The sequence below is a fragment of the Monodon monoceros genome, unplaced genomic scaffold (assembly GCF_005190385.1).
Source record: "Monodon monoceros isolate NGI ecotype Baffin Bay Population unplaced genomic scaffold, NGI_Narwhal_1 Super_Scaffold_12, whole genome shotgun sequence".
Taxonomy (NCBI): domain Eukaryota; kingdom Metazoa; phylum Chordata; class Mammalia; order Artiodactyla; family Monodontidae; genus Monodon; species Monodon monoceros.
The window spans coordinates 167,649,600-167,667,898 of NW_021703768.1; the positions used below are offsets into that span (position 1 = coordinate 167,649,600).

At 56.7% G+C, this 18,299-nt stretch overlaps 1 protein-coding gene across 3 annotated transcripts; it reads left to right on the plus strand.

Annotated features, from left to right (window-relative positions):
* The first annotated feature begins 918 nt into the window (after positions 1-918).
* JAK3 (Janus kinase 3) lies at positions 919-16,724 on the plus strand. Of its 3 annotated transcripts, none has more exons than XM_029217377.1 (24): positions 919-994; positions 3,245-3,441; positions 3,902-4,025; positions 4,351-4,462; positions 4,640-4,785; positions 5,193-5,487; positions 6,037-6,159; positions 6,259-6,416; positions 6,868-6,979; positions 7,189-7,375; positions 7,955-8,082; positions 8,312-8,443; positions 9,028-9,112; positions 9,927-10,054; positions 10,757-10,889; positions 10,972-11,123; positions 11,263-11,413; positions 12,059-12,198; positions 12,270-12,459; positions 12,951-13,075; positions 13,362-13,534; positions 13,859-13,976; positions 14,341-14,451; positions 15,395-16,724. In XM_029217377.1, the coding sequence occupies exons 2-24, from the start codon at positions 3,258-3,260 to the stop codon at positions 15,500-15,502; spliced, it is 3,315 nt and encodes a 1,104-aa protein (XP_029073210.1). In that variant the 5' UTR covers positions 919-994; positions 3,245-3,257; the 3' UTR covers positions 15,503-16,724. The 3 variants fall into 3 exon arrangements, with proteins under 3 accessions (XP_029073210.1, XP_029073211.1, XP_029073212.1); XM_029217378.1 differs by having other exon boundaries at positions 3,249-3,441; XM_029217379.1 differs by lacking the exons at positions 919-994; positions 3,245-3,441 and having other exon boundaries at positions 3,902-4,211.
* Positions 16,725-18,299: the final 1,575 nt, after the last annotated feature.

Below are 18,299 nucleotides of genomic sequence, written 5' to 3' on the forward strand. Positions count from 1 at the left end.
ATCCTACTAAGGACACTGGCCCGGGTCTGACCTGGGCACTGCCCCACGCCTCCACTCATGACAGCCTCAGGGGTGTTAAAAAGCATCCATCAGACTCCGCTGTGATCTGACCCCAGCTGACTGCCCTGCCATCCCCCTCCCTCCTCACTGCACCCAGCCACGCCCTTGGGGCCATAAACAGCTTGACTCACTCCCACCTCTGGGCCTTTGCGCTTGTAGTGTTCTCTGCCAGGAGCCGTCTTCATCGCGCTTCAGATTCCTGCTTGATCCATCCTGGCCTCTACACAGAGCCTCCGACCCTGCACCGGAGCCCCAGCCTGTGCCTGTCCTGTCGCCTTGGTTTTCTTTGTTATCCATAATGATTAATTGCCTCCCTGCCAGACCAGATAGTGAAGTGAGCCTGAGGGCAGGTCCGGGTCTGTCTGGTTTTCACAGTTTCTAGGGCTGGGCTTAGGGCACAGAGCACAATAGTGGGCTATTATCCCTCCCAGGGTCTCATGGGAGAAATACCTTGAAGGAGAACTTGACTTTTGTCTGGGGCAACTTCCCTGCCTCCTTCCTGGGCAGATCCAGCCCAGTTCCCTTCCTTAGGTGCGAAATTAGTTAATCTAGGTGCCCAACCCACACATGCCACAGATGGGTAAACTGAGGCTGGAGAAGCGAGGGTGTTGCCAGGGCCCCAACAGAGAGTGAGTCCTGGAGCCTGCTGAGGTCCCCCTGTGTGACCTGGGCCCTTCTCTGTGCTGTCACCCCTTCCCTTAGGTCTGGGGTCTCCAGCAGCCTGTCTGAGCAGGACTGCGGCTGCAGAGGTTTCCGGAACTTTCTGCCCCTCCCCGCACCCCCCCACCCCGTCGCCCACATGGCCATGACTTTCGGTAAGTGACAGCAGCTCAGGAAGCTGAGGGGCCCACACAGGAAGGAGCGAGTGGGACTTTCCTCCCGCTGTTGCTCGCCTCTGCCCTCCCGTAGCTGGCCCAGAGGTCCTCACCTCCAGGTAAGAGCTGGTGGTGTCACAGGGCTCTGGTCGGGGATGGGCGTGGGAGGAGACTGTGTGGATGGTCGCAGCTGGGGACAAAGGCAAGTTTGCCTTTCAGGCCTCTGAGGACAGCTGCCAGATGTGAGCTGGGACAGCTGGGTGTGTGGCCTCTGGCAAAGCGCTCCCCTCTCTGGGCCTCAGTTTCGTTCTGCATAGGAGGTCTCGAATTCCCAGCTTCCTGGACCTGAAAGAATCATTACGCATGCGCCCAGGGCTCCCGGTCCCTGAGGGGACAGTTCGATGCCCCTAAAATCCCAGGTCCCAGGCCAGAACACTGGGGGACCAGCCAACCTTCCCGGCATGCGGGACTTTTGGTGTTAAAACAGGGGCATTTTTCTGGGCTCCAGACAGACTTTCTTTTTTTACTTTCGATATTTTAAAAATCATGTTGTTTTTTTTTTTATAAATTTATTTATTTATTTTTGGTTGCGTTGGGTCTTCATTGCTGTGAGGAGGCTTTTCTGTGGTTGTGGCGAGCGGGGGCTACTCTTCGTTGCGGTGCGTGGGCTTCTCCTTGCGGTGGCTTCTCTCACTGCGGGGCACAGGCTCTAGGCGCGTGGGCTTCAGTAGTTGTGGCTCACGGGCTCAGAAGTTGCGTCTTGCGGGCCCAGTTGCTCCGTGACATGTGGGATCTTCCTGGACCAGGGCTCGAACCCGTGTCCCCTGCATTGGTCCCTAACCACTGCGCCACCAGGGAAGCCCTAAAAATCATGTTTCTTTAAGATTTATTTTAAACACAAGACACGCTGTGTGATTCCATTTACATAAAGGTGCAAATTTGGGCAAGATCAGGACGACTGTTAGAAATAAGACTGTGGGCACCTCTGTGGAGAGTGACAAGATGGGGTGGTGGCGGGGAGGGTCAGAGCTCACGGGACGGGAAAGTTCCAGTTCCTGGTCTGGGAGCTGGTGACAATGGACTGTCCCTTGGGGAAAGTTCTCTCTCCCCCACGCCCTGCCTCCCTGATGGTAACCCCTAAACCACTGTGCTAAGGGACCTTCCTGTCTGGTTCATCTGGCATTTGTCAAGGGCTTGCTGGGCATGTCACCAAGGATTTGTGCCACTTAGCATGGATTAAACGTGTTGACAGCTCAGGCTGGGCTCAGCAAGCCACCTCACTCAAGCAGGTGGGAATCAGCACATTTCACAGCCGAGAAAGCTGTGTCCCAGCAGTGGAAGCCCTGCTGGGGTCATGAAACCAGAATACGGTGGGGCTGGGATTTGAACCCAGAGCCTGGGGTTTTTACCTATCCCCAGTCCCAGGCTTATATTCTGGGTGTGTTAAACTCTAATTAATGCTATCAGCCCCCGTCCTGCTATTATTTTGGAACATAGTTTTTATCCAACATTCTCTTTTTGTATCTTCTTCATTTGGGTCAATTTACGTGGATCTTCTCTGTCTCCCCCCTTTTCCTCATTGGGTTTGAAACCCTACTCCTCCCTCTACCCAGCCAGGGGTCCTGAGCTCTGGGTCCCCCAGGGTGACAGAGATCTGGAAGTTGGCTGGTGTAGAACGCCTGAGAATAAGATGGACGATTTCCTCCTGGGCCTATCCCAGGGAGGGCTTCCTACTATGGGGACCTAATGGTGGGAGTGATGAAAGGAACTGAGATGCAGGGAGCAGGGGAGACAGACACAGAGATCTCTGTTGACTGAGTCATCAGTCTGGATCTGCCCCCAAGGCATGCATCACACCAGCTGCAAAAGCTTCTAGCCCCAGCCTCAGAAGTGCTTGAATCCTCCAGCTTCACAGGGAGGGATGGCCACTTCTATCCCCACCCCTGTGCACAGGCCAGTATCTATCTGCTTTCTGGTTAGCAAATCCCTATATCTGTGATTGATTGGTCATGACTGTCTGGAGGAGGGTTGGAGAAGTGGTATGTGTGGAGGCTGGAGATCGACTAGAGATGTCTGTCCTGGGCACCAAGAGTCTGGAGTGTGAGTTCACACAAAGTTGTGTGAACGTCTTGCAGCCTCCCAGCACAGCCCTCACCTGGGGGGTTATGGCTCCTCACCCACCTTGCACACTCAACTCCGCCTCTCTGTCTCTCTCCATCTCTGAGTTTCTCTCTGTCCCTGTCTCCTCCCTCTTTCTCCGGCTTCATCCCTACCTCATCCATCAGCATCTCTGCCCCCACCCCCACCCCAGAAGCTTTGTAGCCTTGTCCCCTGATCACAGCTGAGGGGCTGCCTCTTTTTGTGTCCAGGCAGGCTGCACTCATGGCACCTCCAAGTGAGGAGACGCCCCTGATCCCTCAGCGCTCCTGCAGCCTCTCCTCTTCAGAGGCTGGTGCCCTGCACGTGCTGCTGCCCCCGCGGGGCCCTGGACCCCCACAGTGCCTATCCTTCTCCTTTGGGGACCACTCAGCTGAAGAGCTATGTGTTTGGGCTGCTAAGGCCAGTGGTGAGTGGGTCCCTAGAATGTTTGGACAGAGGGAGGGGTAGGACTGTGCGGAACACAGATTGGGAGCTGGAAGAACTGCCAAGTGGAGTCAGCATTGGAGCTGGGGTTAGAGGGATGAGTAGGGGTGTGGTAAGGAGGAGGGTGCACAGGAAATGGCATGTGCAAAGACTCAGAGGCGTGATGGTATACTAGGGGAAACAGCTAGTCATCCCTCGAGGTAAACTGTACATGGAAAGAGATGCTCTGGGTAGAGGGGCAGGGAGCCCTGAGAAGCAGATTGAGCACATGGCTTCTCTCCTAAGGGCAATGGGGAGCCCTAGAATGGGTGCGAGCAGGGGTGCGACATGGTGTCAGAGCTGAAGGTGAGAAAAAGCCTGTGGGGCTGCATGGGGATAACATGGCAGCCCTGCAGGGGACAGATGGGGAGACTTGGAGGGAACTGATGGGGGCGTCCCCTCAGGCATCCTGCCCGTGTACCACTCCCTCTTTGCTCTGGCCTTGGAGGACCTGTCCTGTTGGTTCCCCCCGAGCCACATCTTCTCCGTGGAGGACACGGGCACCCAGGTCCTTGTCTACAGGCTCCGGTAGGAAGTATCCCCTGCCCCCCCCCCCGCTGCCACAGGTATGGGTTAAATGATACCGAGAGGGCATGCCTTTGGCTGAGGGCTATGGAAATGGGAGTTTAAAACAACAGTGACCCCTCAATCATCATCTCCACGTACCTCCTGGTGGATGCCCCAGGGAGGGCATGATCACTGCTCATTTCACAGGTGAGGAAACTAATGCCAGAGAGGGTGGGTCACTTGTCCAAGGTCACACAGCAAGTCAGTGGCATAACCTGGGCTCTTTGAGGTCCTGGCACAGTCCCTCCATCGTATCCCCACTCCAGGGTTCTCCCCTCTCACACAGCTTTTACTTCCCCAACTGGTTTGGGCTAGAGAAGTGCCACCGCTTTGGGCTACGAAAGGACTTAGCCAGTGCCATCCTTGACCTGCCAGTCCTGGAGCACCTCTTTGCCCAGGTAGGGGTCTGCCTGGGGCTCAGCCCAGGGGTGGGGTCCCTGGGGCAATATCAGGGCTTGTGGTTGGGCAGCCTCGGCTGACCCTCCCTGTGGCAGTCCAGGGGTGGAGGTCAGCCCAGGTGTGGGGGTCTACAGAACAGCATCAGGGCTCATGGTTGGGCTGTGACTGGCCTGCAGCACCGCAATGACCTGGTCAGTGGCCGCCTCCCGATGGGCCTCAGCCTCAAGGAGCAGGGTGAGTGTCTCAGCTTGGCTGTGCTGGACCTGGCCCAGATGGCCCTCGAGCAGGGTCAGCGGCCCGAGGAGCTGCTGAAGACCATCAGGTGAGGGCTTCCAGGCTGTGGCGCCCAGCCTCTACCTGGGAGTGAGCCAGCATGGCTCCACCAGAGCACTGCCAGAGTCCAGGCCCACCTTGGGGCTGCCCACCTACAAGCCACCAGTGTGTTCATGTGACCCAGCCCACACCCCTCCTTTCAACACAGTCCCACTGAGACTCCATTGTCGGGCTTCAGGCAGATAAAAGGACTATGTGTGTCCCTGTCTGTCTTATGGGGCCCAATGGCCCTTCCTATAGAGGCCCTACGCCCATGCCTGTCCCTGAGTGTGTCTCTGTGCCCCCCTAGTGAGGCGACACTCCAGCCCCTCAACTAAAGTCTGGGTTGATGTACGTCCCTGCCCTCCCTGCGGAGGCCCCTCTCCACATTGAGGGCCCCACTCCCCCTGCTCGCAGCTACAAGGTCTGCCTGCCCCCGGGCCTGCGCGACATGATCCAGGGCCTGAACTTCGTGACGCGGAGGCGTATCCGAAGGACAGTGCGCCGGGCCTTGCGCCGCTTGGCCGCCTGCCAGGCTGATAAGCACTCGCTCATGGCCAAGTACATCATGGACCTCGAGCGGCTGGACCCAGACAGGGCCACCGAGACCTTCCGCGTGGGCCTCCCCGGAGCTGCTGGTGGTCAGGATGCGCCGGGGCAGCTCCGCGTGGCTGGCGGCAGTGGCATCGCCTGGAGCCCGGGAGAACACGAGGTGCGAGGTCGGGTGGGTTGGGGCTCTGGGCAGGGCCAACGGGGGGCGGGGCCAAGGGGCGGGGCAAGGAAAGTGGGGGGGGCTTGAGGGGCGGGGCCGAAGAGAGGAGGGACTGTGAGAGGGCTTGTGGGGGAGGGCACCCGGCTGAGTGAGGTGTAGGGCTGAGCGAGGAGGCGGGAATGAAATGGGCGGGGCGTAGAAGGAGGGGCTAGTTGGGTGGGCGGGGTTCAGAGTGGGGCTAACTGCAAGTTGAGGGAAGAGGCAGGACTGAGGGTGGGTGGGGCTCCCGACTGTACTAAGAGACACCGCGAGATAAAGTGGAGTTAAGTGAGGGAGGGGCTCGGGGTGAGGTGGACTGGGGGACCTGCCAAGAGAAGGAGGCGGGGTTTGGCAGTGGTGGGGTGGGAGAGGGATGTGACTGGGTGAGGCTGAGAGGGGCGGGTCTCATGAGTATGGGTTGTATGGGTTGGTGGGGTCCAGGCTTCCAAAAGGGACTGGGGGCTCGGAGTGGGAGGGATCCCCAGCTTCAGTCCTCCCCCTTCTTCCCAGGTCCTCCAGCCCTTCTGCGACTTTCCAGAAATCGTGGATATCAGCATCAAGCAGGCCCCACGCTTTGGCCCCGCCGGGGAGCACCGCCTGGTCACCATCACCAGGACAGACAACCAGATCCTGGTGGGTGCTGGACCCCGTTCCCCTCCTGCCTTACCCGAGGGCAGGGATGCGGGACTGTCACCCTCGGGCCGCAGCGTGCGCTGACGCGGATCCTCACAGGAGGCCGAGTTCCCGGGGCTGCCCGCAGCGTTGTCCTTCGTGGCGCTCGTGGATGGCTACTTCCGGCTGACCACTGACTCCGGGCACTACTTCTGCAAGGAGGTGGCGCCGCCGCGGCTGCTGGAGCAGGTGGCTGAGCAGTGCCATGGCCCCATCACGTAAGGACCCGCCCCCATGTGGCCAGACTCACCGGGACCGAATCTCGGTCACTCCCCTTCTTGGAGCCTCTGTGTCCTCACCTTTCAGGAGCCCTGGACAAGGGATCAAGTGCTTGGTTCAGCGCCAGGTGCATAGTTGGCGCTGAACGAGTCTGGGGTCTCCTTTCTGCTGCCAGGGCAGCCGCTTCCCTCCTTGAGGCCCCAGAGCCATTTTCTGGGGATGCTCGCAGGGCCCGGCTTCACCTGCAGCCTCCTCTTTAATCCCTGAGGCAGAAGCCCAACTTCTGGCTCAATTTATAAATGGGAGGGAGTGAGGGAATGTTACCTGGTGACCTTCCCAGGGCTTCAGAGAAACCAGAATTAGAACTCAGGTTTAGTTTGGTTTCTGTGCCTCTATCTCTCTGTTTCTCTCCATCTTCGAATCTCAGTTCCCTCCCACCTTTCCCCACAGCTTGGATTTTGCCATCAACAAACTCAAGACTGGGGGTTCACTTCCAGGCTCCTACGTTCTCCGCCGCAGTCCCCAGGATTTCGACAGCTACCTCCTAACTGTCTGTGTCCTGGTCAGTCTACCATAGGGGCCAGGAGGGCAAGGAGGGCTTCCTGGAGGAAATGATATTTAAGCTGAGAACTGAAAGATGAGTCAGCATTACTTCCTGAAGAAGGGGAGGGAAAAGGCATTCCCAGTGGAGGGAACAGCATAGGCAAAGGCTTGGAGATTTGAGGGGGAGGGTGCCGCCCACTCCCACTCAGGGACCACTCCTCTTTGCAGACCCCCCTGGGCCCTGATTACAAGGGCTGCCTCATCCGGTGCGACCCCACAGGAACCTTCTCCCTGGCTGGCCTTGGCCAGCCCCACAGCAGTCTTCGAGAGCTCCTGGCAGCCTATTGGGGTGGTGGGTTGCACGTGGATGGGGTTGAGCTGAACCTCACCTTCTGCTGCACCCCCAGACCCAAAGGTGAGCCTGCTTTCTCCCCTGAGCTGAGTGATCAATCTGGGTCCCTGCCTTTCTGTGTCTGTTCCAGCTCTTGTATGGCAAGTGGCAGAGACTGCAGGTCAAGGTAGTTTAGGAGGGAAAAAACGGTGTTTCGGGACTCGTGGGATAGAGGCTGCTTTCAGGCATGGTTAGATCCGGGCACAGCTGGATCTGAGTGATGTCACTAGCACTTAGCCTCTGTCCACCTCTTGCCTCTTCCTCTGGGTGAATTTTGCTCTCAGACAAACCCCTTCGATGGGACAGCTTTGAGGTGTGAGTTCTCCAGAGTCTCCCAGAATCCCTAGCAGGACTGAGACCAGGCTGCCCACAGCATCACCTGCTCATTTGCACCCACTGCAGGGTTCCTTCCCTCTCTGTCTCACTCTCCCACCCCTCACTGGGACTTCCTGGAGTCTCCTTTCAAATAAATTATGTGCCCTCGAGTCCTCCTCTTAGTATTGGCTTCTGAAGAAGACCCCACACTGAGACAGGGAGTGAGCAAACCTTTGAGGACCTTTCACCTCTAACCTCTGGTTTTCTTCCTCCATCCACTCCCCATAGAAAAGTCCAATCTGATTGTGGTCCGGAGAGATTGCAACCCACCCACATCATCCCCTGTTCAGCCCCAATCCCAATGCCAGCTGAGTCAGATGACATTTCACAAGATCCCTGCTGACAGCCTGGAGTGGGTAAGGGGCCCCAGGAAATGGGGGGGATGCCTCAGTTGAGATCCAGAGAGACCAGGTCTACATCCGTCTCTTCTGTGTGGCCTCAGGCATGTGATGTAACCTCCCTATGCCTCTGTTTCATCATCTGTAAAATGGGTCCATTACCTGTGCCTTGCTTGGACCAGGGCTAGGGGACTGGATCCATGGGAGCCCCCTTACTGGCCTCTCATGTTGCCCCCTCACTCTCCAGCATGAGAACCTGGGTCACGGGTCCTTTACCAAGATTTACCGGGGCTGTCGCCATGAGGTTGTGGATGGGGAGGCCCGAGAGACAGAGGTGCTGCTCAAAGTGATGGATGCCAAGCACAAGAACTGCATGGAGGTGAGCAGGGTGGGACCAGGCCTCCTGGGTTAGGGCCTGGGTGGAGAGAGAGTCATGGATTCAGAGAAATTTGAAACACACAGGGTCTTAAAACAACAGAAATGTAGCCACAGCATCTCCATGAAATATAGAAGGGTCGGGGAAGTTAGAGGCAAACAGAAAGAGTACACCAGACAGAGGGAACAGCCAGTGCAAAGGTCCTGAGGCAGGGCCAAGCCTGGCATGTTTAAGGAACAGCAAGGAGGTCAGTGGGTCAGAGAGAAACGAGCAAAGTAGAAGAGAGGAATGATGCGGATGGAGGCATCAGCAGGGGCTGGGCAACACAGAGGAAGGTTTGAGCCCTTCTCAAACCCCAGATCTCCCACTTGTGTGAGAGATTCAAGGTAGAGTACAGTGGGGACTTCCTGCCTCCATCAGAAAATCATGATACAGAGTGCTGTGTGCACTAATGGCGGACTCCAGGGCCAAAGGAGGCTGGCGGCCAGGTCTCCTAAGCAGGTGTGAGAGCAGCAAGTTTGGGGTCCTTGGTCTGACCCTGAAGTGGAAGAAACCCATGCATCTTCTCTCCCTTCTTTCCTCCCCAGTCATTCCTGGAAGCAGCATCCTTGATGAGCCAAGTGTCGTACCAGCATCTCGTGTTGCTCCATGGCGTGTGCATGGCTGGAGACAGTGAGAGACACTCCCCGCCCCACCCCTGCCCTGCCTCATTGAGCCCATCTACAGCAGCAATAGCTGTACACATCCAGAGCCTGCCCTGGCTGGGGCTCCGTTCCACCAGGGTCTATCACCCTCCCCCTCAAATCTCCAAGCCTATACCCATCTCCCTGAATCATCACTCCTTGGGCAAGCAACTCCAGGCTCCCACCAATACCAGCCCCCCAAAATTATCTCAAGTCAGGCAGACCTGGGTTCCAATCTCACTCTGTTGCAGCTTTGCAAGGTCCACGCTACCTCTCCAAGCCTCGGTTCCATCAGTTCAGCTCATCAGCTATTTATTGGGAGCCGAGTGTGTGCCAGGAGCTGGGTGCCTAGCGTAGAACACGATAAGCTGATCAGGATGATAAATGATTTTGTGTGATGGGGGCAGCGCAGGGCATTGTGGGTGATCAGAGGCTGCTAACCCAGCTTGGAGGTCAAGCAATGATTCTGGGTAGGCAAGGATAAGTTCTAAGCTGGAAAGGCAAGGATAAATAGGCATTAGGGAAGTGAAGGAAGAGGGATGTTCCAGGCAGAAACACAGAACATGCAAAGGGCTGGAAGTGAGTCATGGAGAGAGCTTGGCACCTTCCAGGCATTTCAGACAAATGGTTCTGAGATGGGAAATGGGGAGGAAGAGAGGTGAGTAGGGTAAGGATGGAGGAATAGGGGAGGGAAAATTCAGAGCTGAGAGTTCAAGGGACCCTTGAAGGTGGAGCTGGGGCACAGCCTGTTGAACACAAGTGCAGTCCTGCCTCCCAACCGTGCCCCTCCCTACTGCCACCAGGCATAATGGTGCAGGAATTTGTATACCTGGGAGCGCTGGACACATATCTGCGCAAGTGTGGCCAGCTGGTGCCGGCCAGCTGGAAGCTACAGGTGATCAAACAGCTGGCTTATGCCCTCAACTATCTGGTGAGTGCTCCTCTGCTGCTCCACCCTCCATTCACAGAGTGTACGGGGCTTTGAGAGTGGGCTCTGTCGTGTGGACAGGAGTTTGGCAAGGGTGCAAGGGGAGGGCATTTTAGACTGAGGGAACAGCATATAAACAGGTTCAGAGGTGTAAGAGCAGAAGGGAACAGCTTGTAATTCATGGAAATTGAGGGGAGTAGTGAGCAATGAGGCTGGCCAGGGCAGGGGGCTTTCCAGAAGAAAGAACATTAGAGTTGGGACCTTGAAGATTAAGTAGAAGTTCATTAAGAGGAGAAAGGAAGGAGGGCATGTCAGGCTGAGGGAACAGCCTGGGCAAAGGCTGCAGCTTAGAAGGTGTGTTGTCTGTCCTGGGGTGCACCAGGCAGGTTGCCTGGCAGGAGAACAGGGTGGAGATGTGGGAGAGAGAAGCTCATGGGAAGAATGAACAAGAGCTGGATCTCAAAGGGCCTTGAGTGCCGGGCTGAGGACCTTTGACTTTATCCTGAAGGGAGTGGGGAGCCATGGGATGGGGGAGCAGTGTTTGAGAAGAGGGTGGGACACGGGGGGTGGACTGCCAATAGTCTAGGGAAGATGCTGAAGTACGGCCTGAGCAGTACCAGGTGGGCTTTGAAGGATGTGCCGGAGTTCGCCAGCCAGAATATTCATTCATCATTCTTGGCATTTTCCTATGCTTGGTCCACTTAGGAAGACAAAGGTCTCCCTCACGGCAATGTCTCAGCCCGGAAGGTGCTCCTGGCTCGGGAGGGGGCTGACGGGAACCTGCCTTTCATCAAGCTGAGTGACCCCGGTGTCAGCCCCACTGTGCTAAGCCTGGAGAGTGAGTGCTGAGGGGTGGAGGAGGGAGGGGCCTAGTGAGGCAAGGAAGCAGATCCCTGATCCCATCCTTGCCCCTCCACCAGTGCTCACTGACAGGATCCCCTGGGTGGCTCCTGAGTGTCTCCAGGAGGCCCGAACACTTGGCTTGGAAGCTGACAAGTGGGGATTTGGTGCCACAGTCTGGGAGGTGTTCAGCGGTGTCACAATGCCCATCAGCACCCTGGATCCTGCCAAGGTCAGAGCACGCGTATTGGCCTCTAGAGCTCTCATTTGACAGAAGGGTAGACTGAAGTCCAGCTTGGGGAGGATGGGGGTGTCTGGGGGTGCCTTCTGAGGGTACACTGGGGGTGACCAGCCCCTCCTCCTGCCCTCAGAAGCTCCAGTTTTACCAGGAACGGCAGCAACTGCCTGCACCCAAGTGGATGGAGCTGGCCCTGCTCATCCAACAGTGCATGGCCTACGAGCCAGGCCAGAGGCCCTCTTTCCGCGCTGTCATCCGTGACCTGAACAGCCTCATCACTTCAGGTGCCCACTGGGCCAGGCAGGGTGGGCAGGGCCGGCATGTCATATTGGGCCCAGTAGGAGAGCAAAGTTTGCATGTAGAGCCTGCCCTGTGTGCCTGGCAAGGTTGGAATGGTTGGTGACTGTGACAGTCAGCACGAGTTTCAACAGCTGCTGTAACAAACAGGCCCCTCAATTCAAGGTTGAACATGATGGATGTTTAGTTCTCATTCAATGAGGGTGTCCAGGTCAACAAGAAACTCTCCCTTTGTGCTTCCCCCCATCCCATGGCCTCAGGCCCCTGCTGGATCCTCTGCAAAAAAGAGAGAGTGTAGAAGGTCCCACCTAGGTTTCCATGGGCCGGGCCTAAGGGGGCATTCAGCATGTCTCTGTCCCCTATCAGCCTGAGCTCAGTCATTTGACCATACCCCACGGCAGTTTAGTCTGAGAAATGCCCTTCGGTCTGTGTACAGCATGTGCACTGCATAAGAGGGCTGCCTTTGCCCAGGAGCACCTTTTTCCAGCCCCACAAAGTACTTCTTGGCTTGCAGAGGCCCTGCCATAATGCACAGAGAGGCTAAACATTCAGATGGAGGTCACACAGCAAGTCAGTTAGGAGGGGGGGCTTAGGGCCCAATGCACTGCTCACTCACTGCCTGTGCCCCCCAGATTATGAGCTCCTCTCAGACCCCACACCTGGTGCCCTGGCTCCCCATGATGGGCTTTGGAATGGCGCCCAGCTCTATGCCTGCCAGGACCCTACCATCTTTGAGGAGAGACACCTCAAGTACATCTCACAGCTGGGCAAGGTGAGGAGGGTTAGGCTGGGGTGGGTGGGGTAGCACCCATGCACGTGGACACCAGCCCTGCTGTCCCCCAGGGCAACTTTGGCAGCGTGGAACTGTGCCGCTATGACCCGCTGGGCGACAACACAGGTGCCCTGGTGGCCGTGAAGCAGTTGCAGCACAGCGGGCCAGAACAGCAGAGGGACTTCCAGCGGGAGATCCAGATCCTCAAAGCCCTCCACAGTGACTTCATTGTCAAGTACCGGGGTGTCAGCTATGGCCCAGGTGAGCCACCTCCCAAGTGGATGCTCTTCAAATCACACATCCTCATCCTTCTGCAGTACCATTTTAGGGTGGTCTGAGAGCGCCAGTGCGGGTGCTACTGACTGGTCTTTTTCTTTTAATTAATTTTTATCGGAGTAGAGTTGCTTTACAATGTTAGTTTCTGCTGTACAGCAAAGTGAATCAGTTATACACATACATATATCCCCCTGACTGGTCTTGTTTACTGATCTAGGCTGCCTTGGGATCGACAATTTCCCCACCGGAAAAAATGGGTCATTATGAGGTTTAAAAGAATCAATGAATATTGTTGAAAGTACTCAAAAAGACATTAGCGATAAGCGTCACTGTTGCCGTTCCCCTTTTACAGAAAGCAATATTGAGGCCAGGAGGGACACGAGGTCCTACTCTGAACCGGGAAGGAGAAAGGGGAGGGGGAGTAGACAAAGTTAGGCCCTGTGGTGACTCCTCCCTGCCTCCCCCGCCTCCCCTAGGCCGCCTGAGCCTGCGGCTGGTCATGGAGTACCTGCCCAGCGGCTGCCTGCGCGACTTCCTGCAGCGGCACCGCGCGCGCCTTGACGCTGGCCGCCTGCTCCTCTACGCCTCGCAAATCTGCAAGGTGCGGGTCGGAAGAGGGCGGGGCGCCCGTCAGACCTGCGGGAACTGACCTGGCTCGACCTGGGCAAGGTCTGCGTGGATTCGCCAGGAAGGCTGAGGGTTGAAGTTTGGGATCCAGGTCAGGCTGGAAGTGGGGTTGAGTTAGGGCTAAGGTCAGGACTGGAGTGCAGGATGGGTCAGAGGTAGGGTTAGGCTCGGGGTCTGGGTTGGGGCTGGTGTTGGATTCCATGTCAGACTGGGGCCCCTGCGGAGTCATCCTGGGGTCCATATTCCATGCCCTCCCGCAGGGCATGGAGTACCTGGGCTCCCGCCGCTGCGTGCACCGCGACCTGGCAGCCCGTAACATCCTGGTGGAGAGCGAGACGCATGTCAAAATCGCTGACTTCGGCCTCGCCAAGCTGCTGCCGCTCGACAAAGACTACTACGTGGTCCGCGAGCCAGGCCAGAGCCCCATCTTCTGGTAGAGACCTCGCCCCTGCCCCACCCTTCCTCCCCACTACCCAGGCCCCTCCCCTGCTCCCACCTTCCTGGCCCCGCCCCTCCTCCCCAGGCTCTGGGGCCCGCCCTGGCCGCGCCCCCACGGCCCCGGCCCCTTCCGGACCACGCTCCTTTTCTTGTTCTGGCTCCGCCCTGACCCCGCCCAGGCCCCGCCCTGGGGCGCCACAGGGTTGGAGACTTGCTCATAACTCCCACCTACCGTGACCAGCTACCCCAGTCCGAGGCTGCGTCCTTTCCCGTCCTATGCCTTACTGTCGTCCCCCAAGGCCTCCCTGTTCCCCTCCAGGTACGCCCCAGAGTCCCTCTCGGACAACATCTTCTCGCGCCAGTCGGATGTCTGGAGCTTCGGGGTCGTCCTGTACGAGCTCTTCACCTACAGTGACAAGAGCTGTAGCCCCTCAGCCGTGAGTCGGCACCCCTGGATCCCCAAGACCCTCCTCCCCACCAACCCCTTCCTGGCCAACACCTGTCCTGTTTATGCCCGCGTCCCTCTCTTGCTCAGGATCCCCTGGTCCCAGCATTAGAGGCTCCAGTAAGACCCCTTTTCACTATGGCAGACCCCCACCTCCCACACCACCACAGGCAGCCCCTCCCCCATGCATCACAGACAATTCCTCCTCCTCCATTAAGGAGGGCCCCTTCCCCCACCACGGGTGGGTGATTCCCTTCTTCCCTTCACTGTGGCTGACGCCCACATCACGGGCGGCCACTCCCCCTTCCATCACGGATGGCTCCTCCCCCACCTCGGGCCCTCCCCCTTGGCTCCAGGAGTTCCTGCGGATGATGGGATGTGAGAGAGATGTGCCAGCCCTCTGCCGCCTCCTGGAGATGCTGGCCGACGGCCAGAGGCTGCCCGCACCTCCTGCCTGTCCTGGTGAGGTGAGCACTGGAGGGCCTGCCTCAGTTTCCCACTTTGTAGGTTCACCAGGGGGCCTGGGCAAGCCTGCTGGTCCCTCTGGGTCTCTCCACCACAGACATCTCTTGATTGAGAGCAGGAACCAGAGCATGAGGCTGAAGGGGATTTCTGGCCTCTACCTTGCTGCTCTCTCACTGTATGGCAAGTCACAAACACTTTCAGAGCCTCAGTTTACCTGTCTCCAAAATGGGAATAACAATGCCTCATAGGGTGGGAGAGGATCAGATTAGCTAACATCTCTCCATTGCTCAGCTCTGAGCCTGGCATACAGTCGGTGCTCAATAAATGATGGTGACTCTTACAGTTTCTCATCACAGCTTTTGTGGAAGTGTCTGACATGTGGTTGGTCATTCACAAATTAATCTGTTCAGGCCACAAACATTTATTGAGTGCTGACTGTGTGCTGGCTCTGTGCTGGGTGCTGGGGACCCAGCAGGGGACAGAAGAGATACTAACCCTCTTCCCTGTAACCGGCAGAAGCTAACAAGAACATTCTGGTGGTGATCAGTGTCTGGAAAGAGATGGGGGGGTGTGGTCAGGGATGGCCTCTTAGAGGGGGTGAAGGAGGAAGAGGATCTTACCCATGGGGAAAGCTGGGAGAGGGCATTCTCAGTGGAGCACACAGCAGGTGCAAAGGCCCTGAGGTGGGAATGAGTTTGGTGTATTTACAAAATGAGATGGGGGCAGATGTGGCTGCATGGAACAAGAGAGGAGGTGATGGAGGTGATGGTAGAGGGAGGGAAGCAGGAGAGGTGATGAAATTTTGTTCTAAGATCCATAGGGAGCCATGGGAGGCTTTGGAGCAAGGAAGGGTTGGAGTCTAATTTATATTTTAAAACTGTGAACAGGAGTCATGTCCTTCCTACCACTCACATGTGACCCTGTTGTCTCCTCCCACCCCCTCAGGTTCATGAGCTCATGAAGCTGTGCTGGGCCCCTAGCCCACAAGACCGGCCACCATTCAGCACCCTGGGCCCCCAGCTGGATGCACTGTGGAGTGGAAGCCAGGGATAGTGTCCAGAGGCATGAGACCCTCACCTGCTTGTCTAGAGGGAGAACCCCATTCTCTGTCTTTTTTATATCTCCTGCACACAGATCTCTGGGTTCTGGTCTCCATGGACTGGCTGTGTGACCTTGATCAGGGACCTACCCCTCTCTGGGCCTCCCGCTTCAGAGACCCCCTCATGGGGCAAATGACATTGCACTTGGGGGAGCACCCCTGGCTTGTAGAGCAACAGCAGCCTCGTAGCATTGGGAACTTGTAAAGATTCAAGACAGATGCAATGGTGGGGTCTACTGAGCCCCCACCCCCAGAATTGAGGGACCAGAGTTAAGTCCCCCCGATCTTCCCAACCTCTCAGGGCCTGGCCTGGAGCTTCCTGTCTCATTTCCAGAGGAGACATTATATAGCTTTAAATATGTGATCTCAGGCTTCTATTCCCCCCTCCCTCTTTAGCTGGAGGAAGCCAAGGACAAGAGAGCTGCCCTGGCTGAAAATTCACTTTTTGGGGGGAGCCTGTGTGACTGTTTAGAATTGTGTAAGAGACCAGGAGAAGCTGATGTCCCACTGCACCCTAACTGAACCTGAGTGTCCCAGGGCTTCAGTTTTCCTCCCTGTACGCTGGGGCCCTTTCAGTCTGGACCAGAGGATCACACAACTGATGACAATGGAGCCTAACAGGAGTTTTTCAGCGGGTGAAGGAAGGAAAGGCATTCTTGGCAGAGGGAACAGCATGGTGAAAGGAGGAGGCTCAGAGTACAGAGGTTAAGAGCGCAGGTGTTGGAGCCCATGGTTCTGCCACTTATTTGCTGTGTGATGGTGGGAGAGTTGCTTCCTCTCTCTGGGCCTCAGTTCCATCCTCTGTATAATGGGCAACAGTGTTGGCCCTTTGGCTATACAGAATCAACTTCTGGAGGCTTGTGAGAAGGCATCTTGTGCAGGTTAAGCTTACCCCACCACTCCTTCACACCAGTCTGCAAGGTTTTACTGCCACTTTTTGCCTCCCTGGAAAACTCTTATTCATCTCTCAGAACCCCAGCTATCACCTCCTTGCAGCATTCCCTAGCGAACGTTCTCCCACCACTCCCAGTCAGCCCTGTACTTCTGACCCTAGGGCTGGGGTGGTGTCTGCGTCTAGCTCCGTCTCTTCTGACGTGGAGGCTCCTTGAGGGCTGGGCTGGGCACAGAGGGGACTCTGGGAGTGTTTGTTGAATGAATAAAGAAGTTCAGTGAAAAGGATGGTTTGTTGCTGGACTTGGGCAATGGGGATCCTTGGGGGGGTGTGAGCCGGGGAGGAATATGCTTAGGGCTGGGGGATAGAGACCCCTGGGGGCCACAATGGGAGCCTCAGGGCAGGCTGGGGGAGGAGGGACAGGAGGATGGGGCCCTTGAGGACAGAAGCCCTCCCCCCAGCCCCAGCTGCTGGCCTTGGCACTGTCCTGTGGAGCTGATTACAGGCTCTTGGTGGGTGGAGGGAACAGGCTGCTCTAGTGGGGGCCAGAGAGCAAGGCCTGGTTGGGAGGGTTAGGCTATGGGGAGGGGTCCAACATTAGTGGGGGCCAAACCAGTCCCTCGTTTGCTCAGCACTGCTGGAAAGATTTGGAGAGTGACAAAGACAGAGAGAGAAAGGCCAAGAGAGAGACAGAGGGAGCAGGGGAGAGACAGAGACAGAGATCTCTGTGCCTACTGTCGTAGCCTGCTTTGGTGAAAAGGGGGAGGAGCTGCAAGGCAGGGTTTTCAGCTCAGGGTCTCACCCGCATTGGGTTGAGTAACCTCCCTCTCTGCCAGTTTCCCTCCTTGGTAAAACTGGCATCCAGACTGGCACCTGGTAGAGGCCCTCCATCCCCTGCCCAACCCAAGGAGACCCTGCTGTGGGAGAGGCAGAACCGACCAAGACTCGCAGCCCCAGGGCCCATCCTCTTGTGACCTTGGGCAAGTGTGGGGGTCCCCTCTCTGAGCCTCAGTTTCCTTATTTGTCCACTAATAAGGACAACAAGGTTCTGAATGGCCCTGGTCTCAGTTGGCTGGATGCCCACTGCCACCATCCCATGGAATTATTATTTCTCAGTTTATCTATTTCTCCTCTTTAAAATGGTTAAAAAATAAAGACTCCTCAACCAGTGGTCCCCCTGGGAGAGATATGCCCAAGGCCCTGGCCCAGGGAGAGAGACCATGGCTGTTTTGTATGGATCTTGGCCTATCAATAATCAATGTTGGGCTTCCCTGGTGGCGCAGTGGTTAAGAATCCACCTGCCAATGCAGGGGACACGGGTTCGAGCCCTGGTCTGGGAAGATCCCACATGCCGCGGAGCAACTAAGCCTGAGCGCCACAGCTACTGAGCCTGCCTTCTATAGCCCGCGAGTCATAACTACTGAGTCCATGCGCCACAACTACTGAAGCCCGTGCGCCTAGAGCCCGTGTTCTGCAACAAGAGAAGCCACTGCAATGAGAAGCCCGCGCACCGCAATGAAGAGAAAGCTGCCGCTCACCGCAACTAGAGAAAGCCCGCGCGCAGCAACGGACACCCAGTGCAGCCAAAAAATAAAATTAAAATAATTAATTAATTTTAAAAAAATCAATGTTGCGGCTGGACCGGCCCTTGAGTTCTTATTATGATTGAAACATGCCATTCAGCAACAACCATCAGGAAACTTTGAGAAAATAAAGGTTTATTACTTATAAATTACGTAGCACACCTGGAAATTACACAGCACTCCCGGGGCCATGGGGCAAGGTCCTGGGTAGAGAGAGCAGTGTGGGTCTGGGGTCCTGCTTTCATTGGGGTCAAGGGTGGGAGCCTAAGAGTTCGT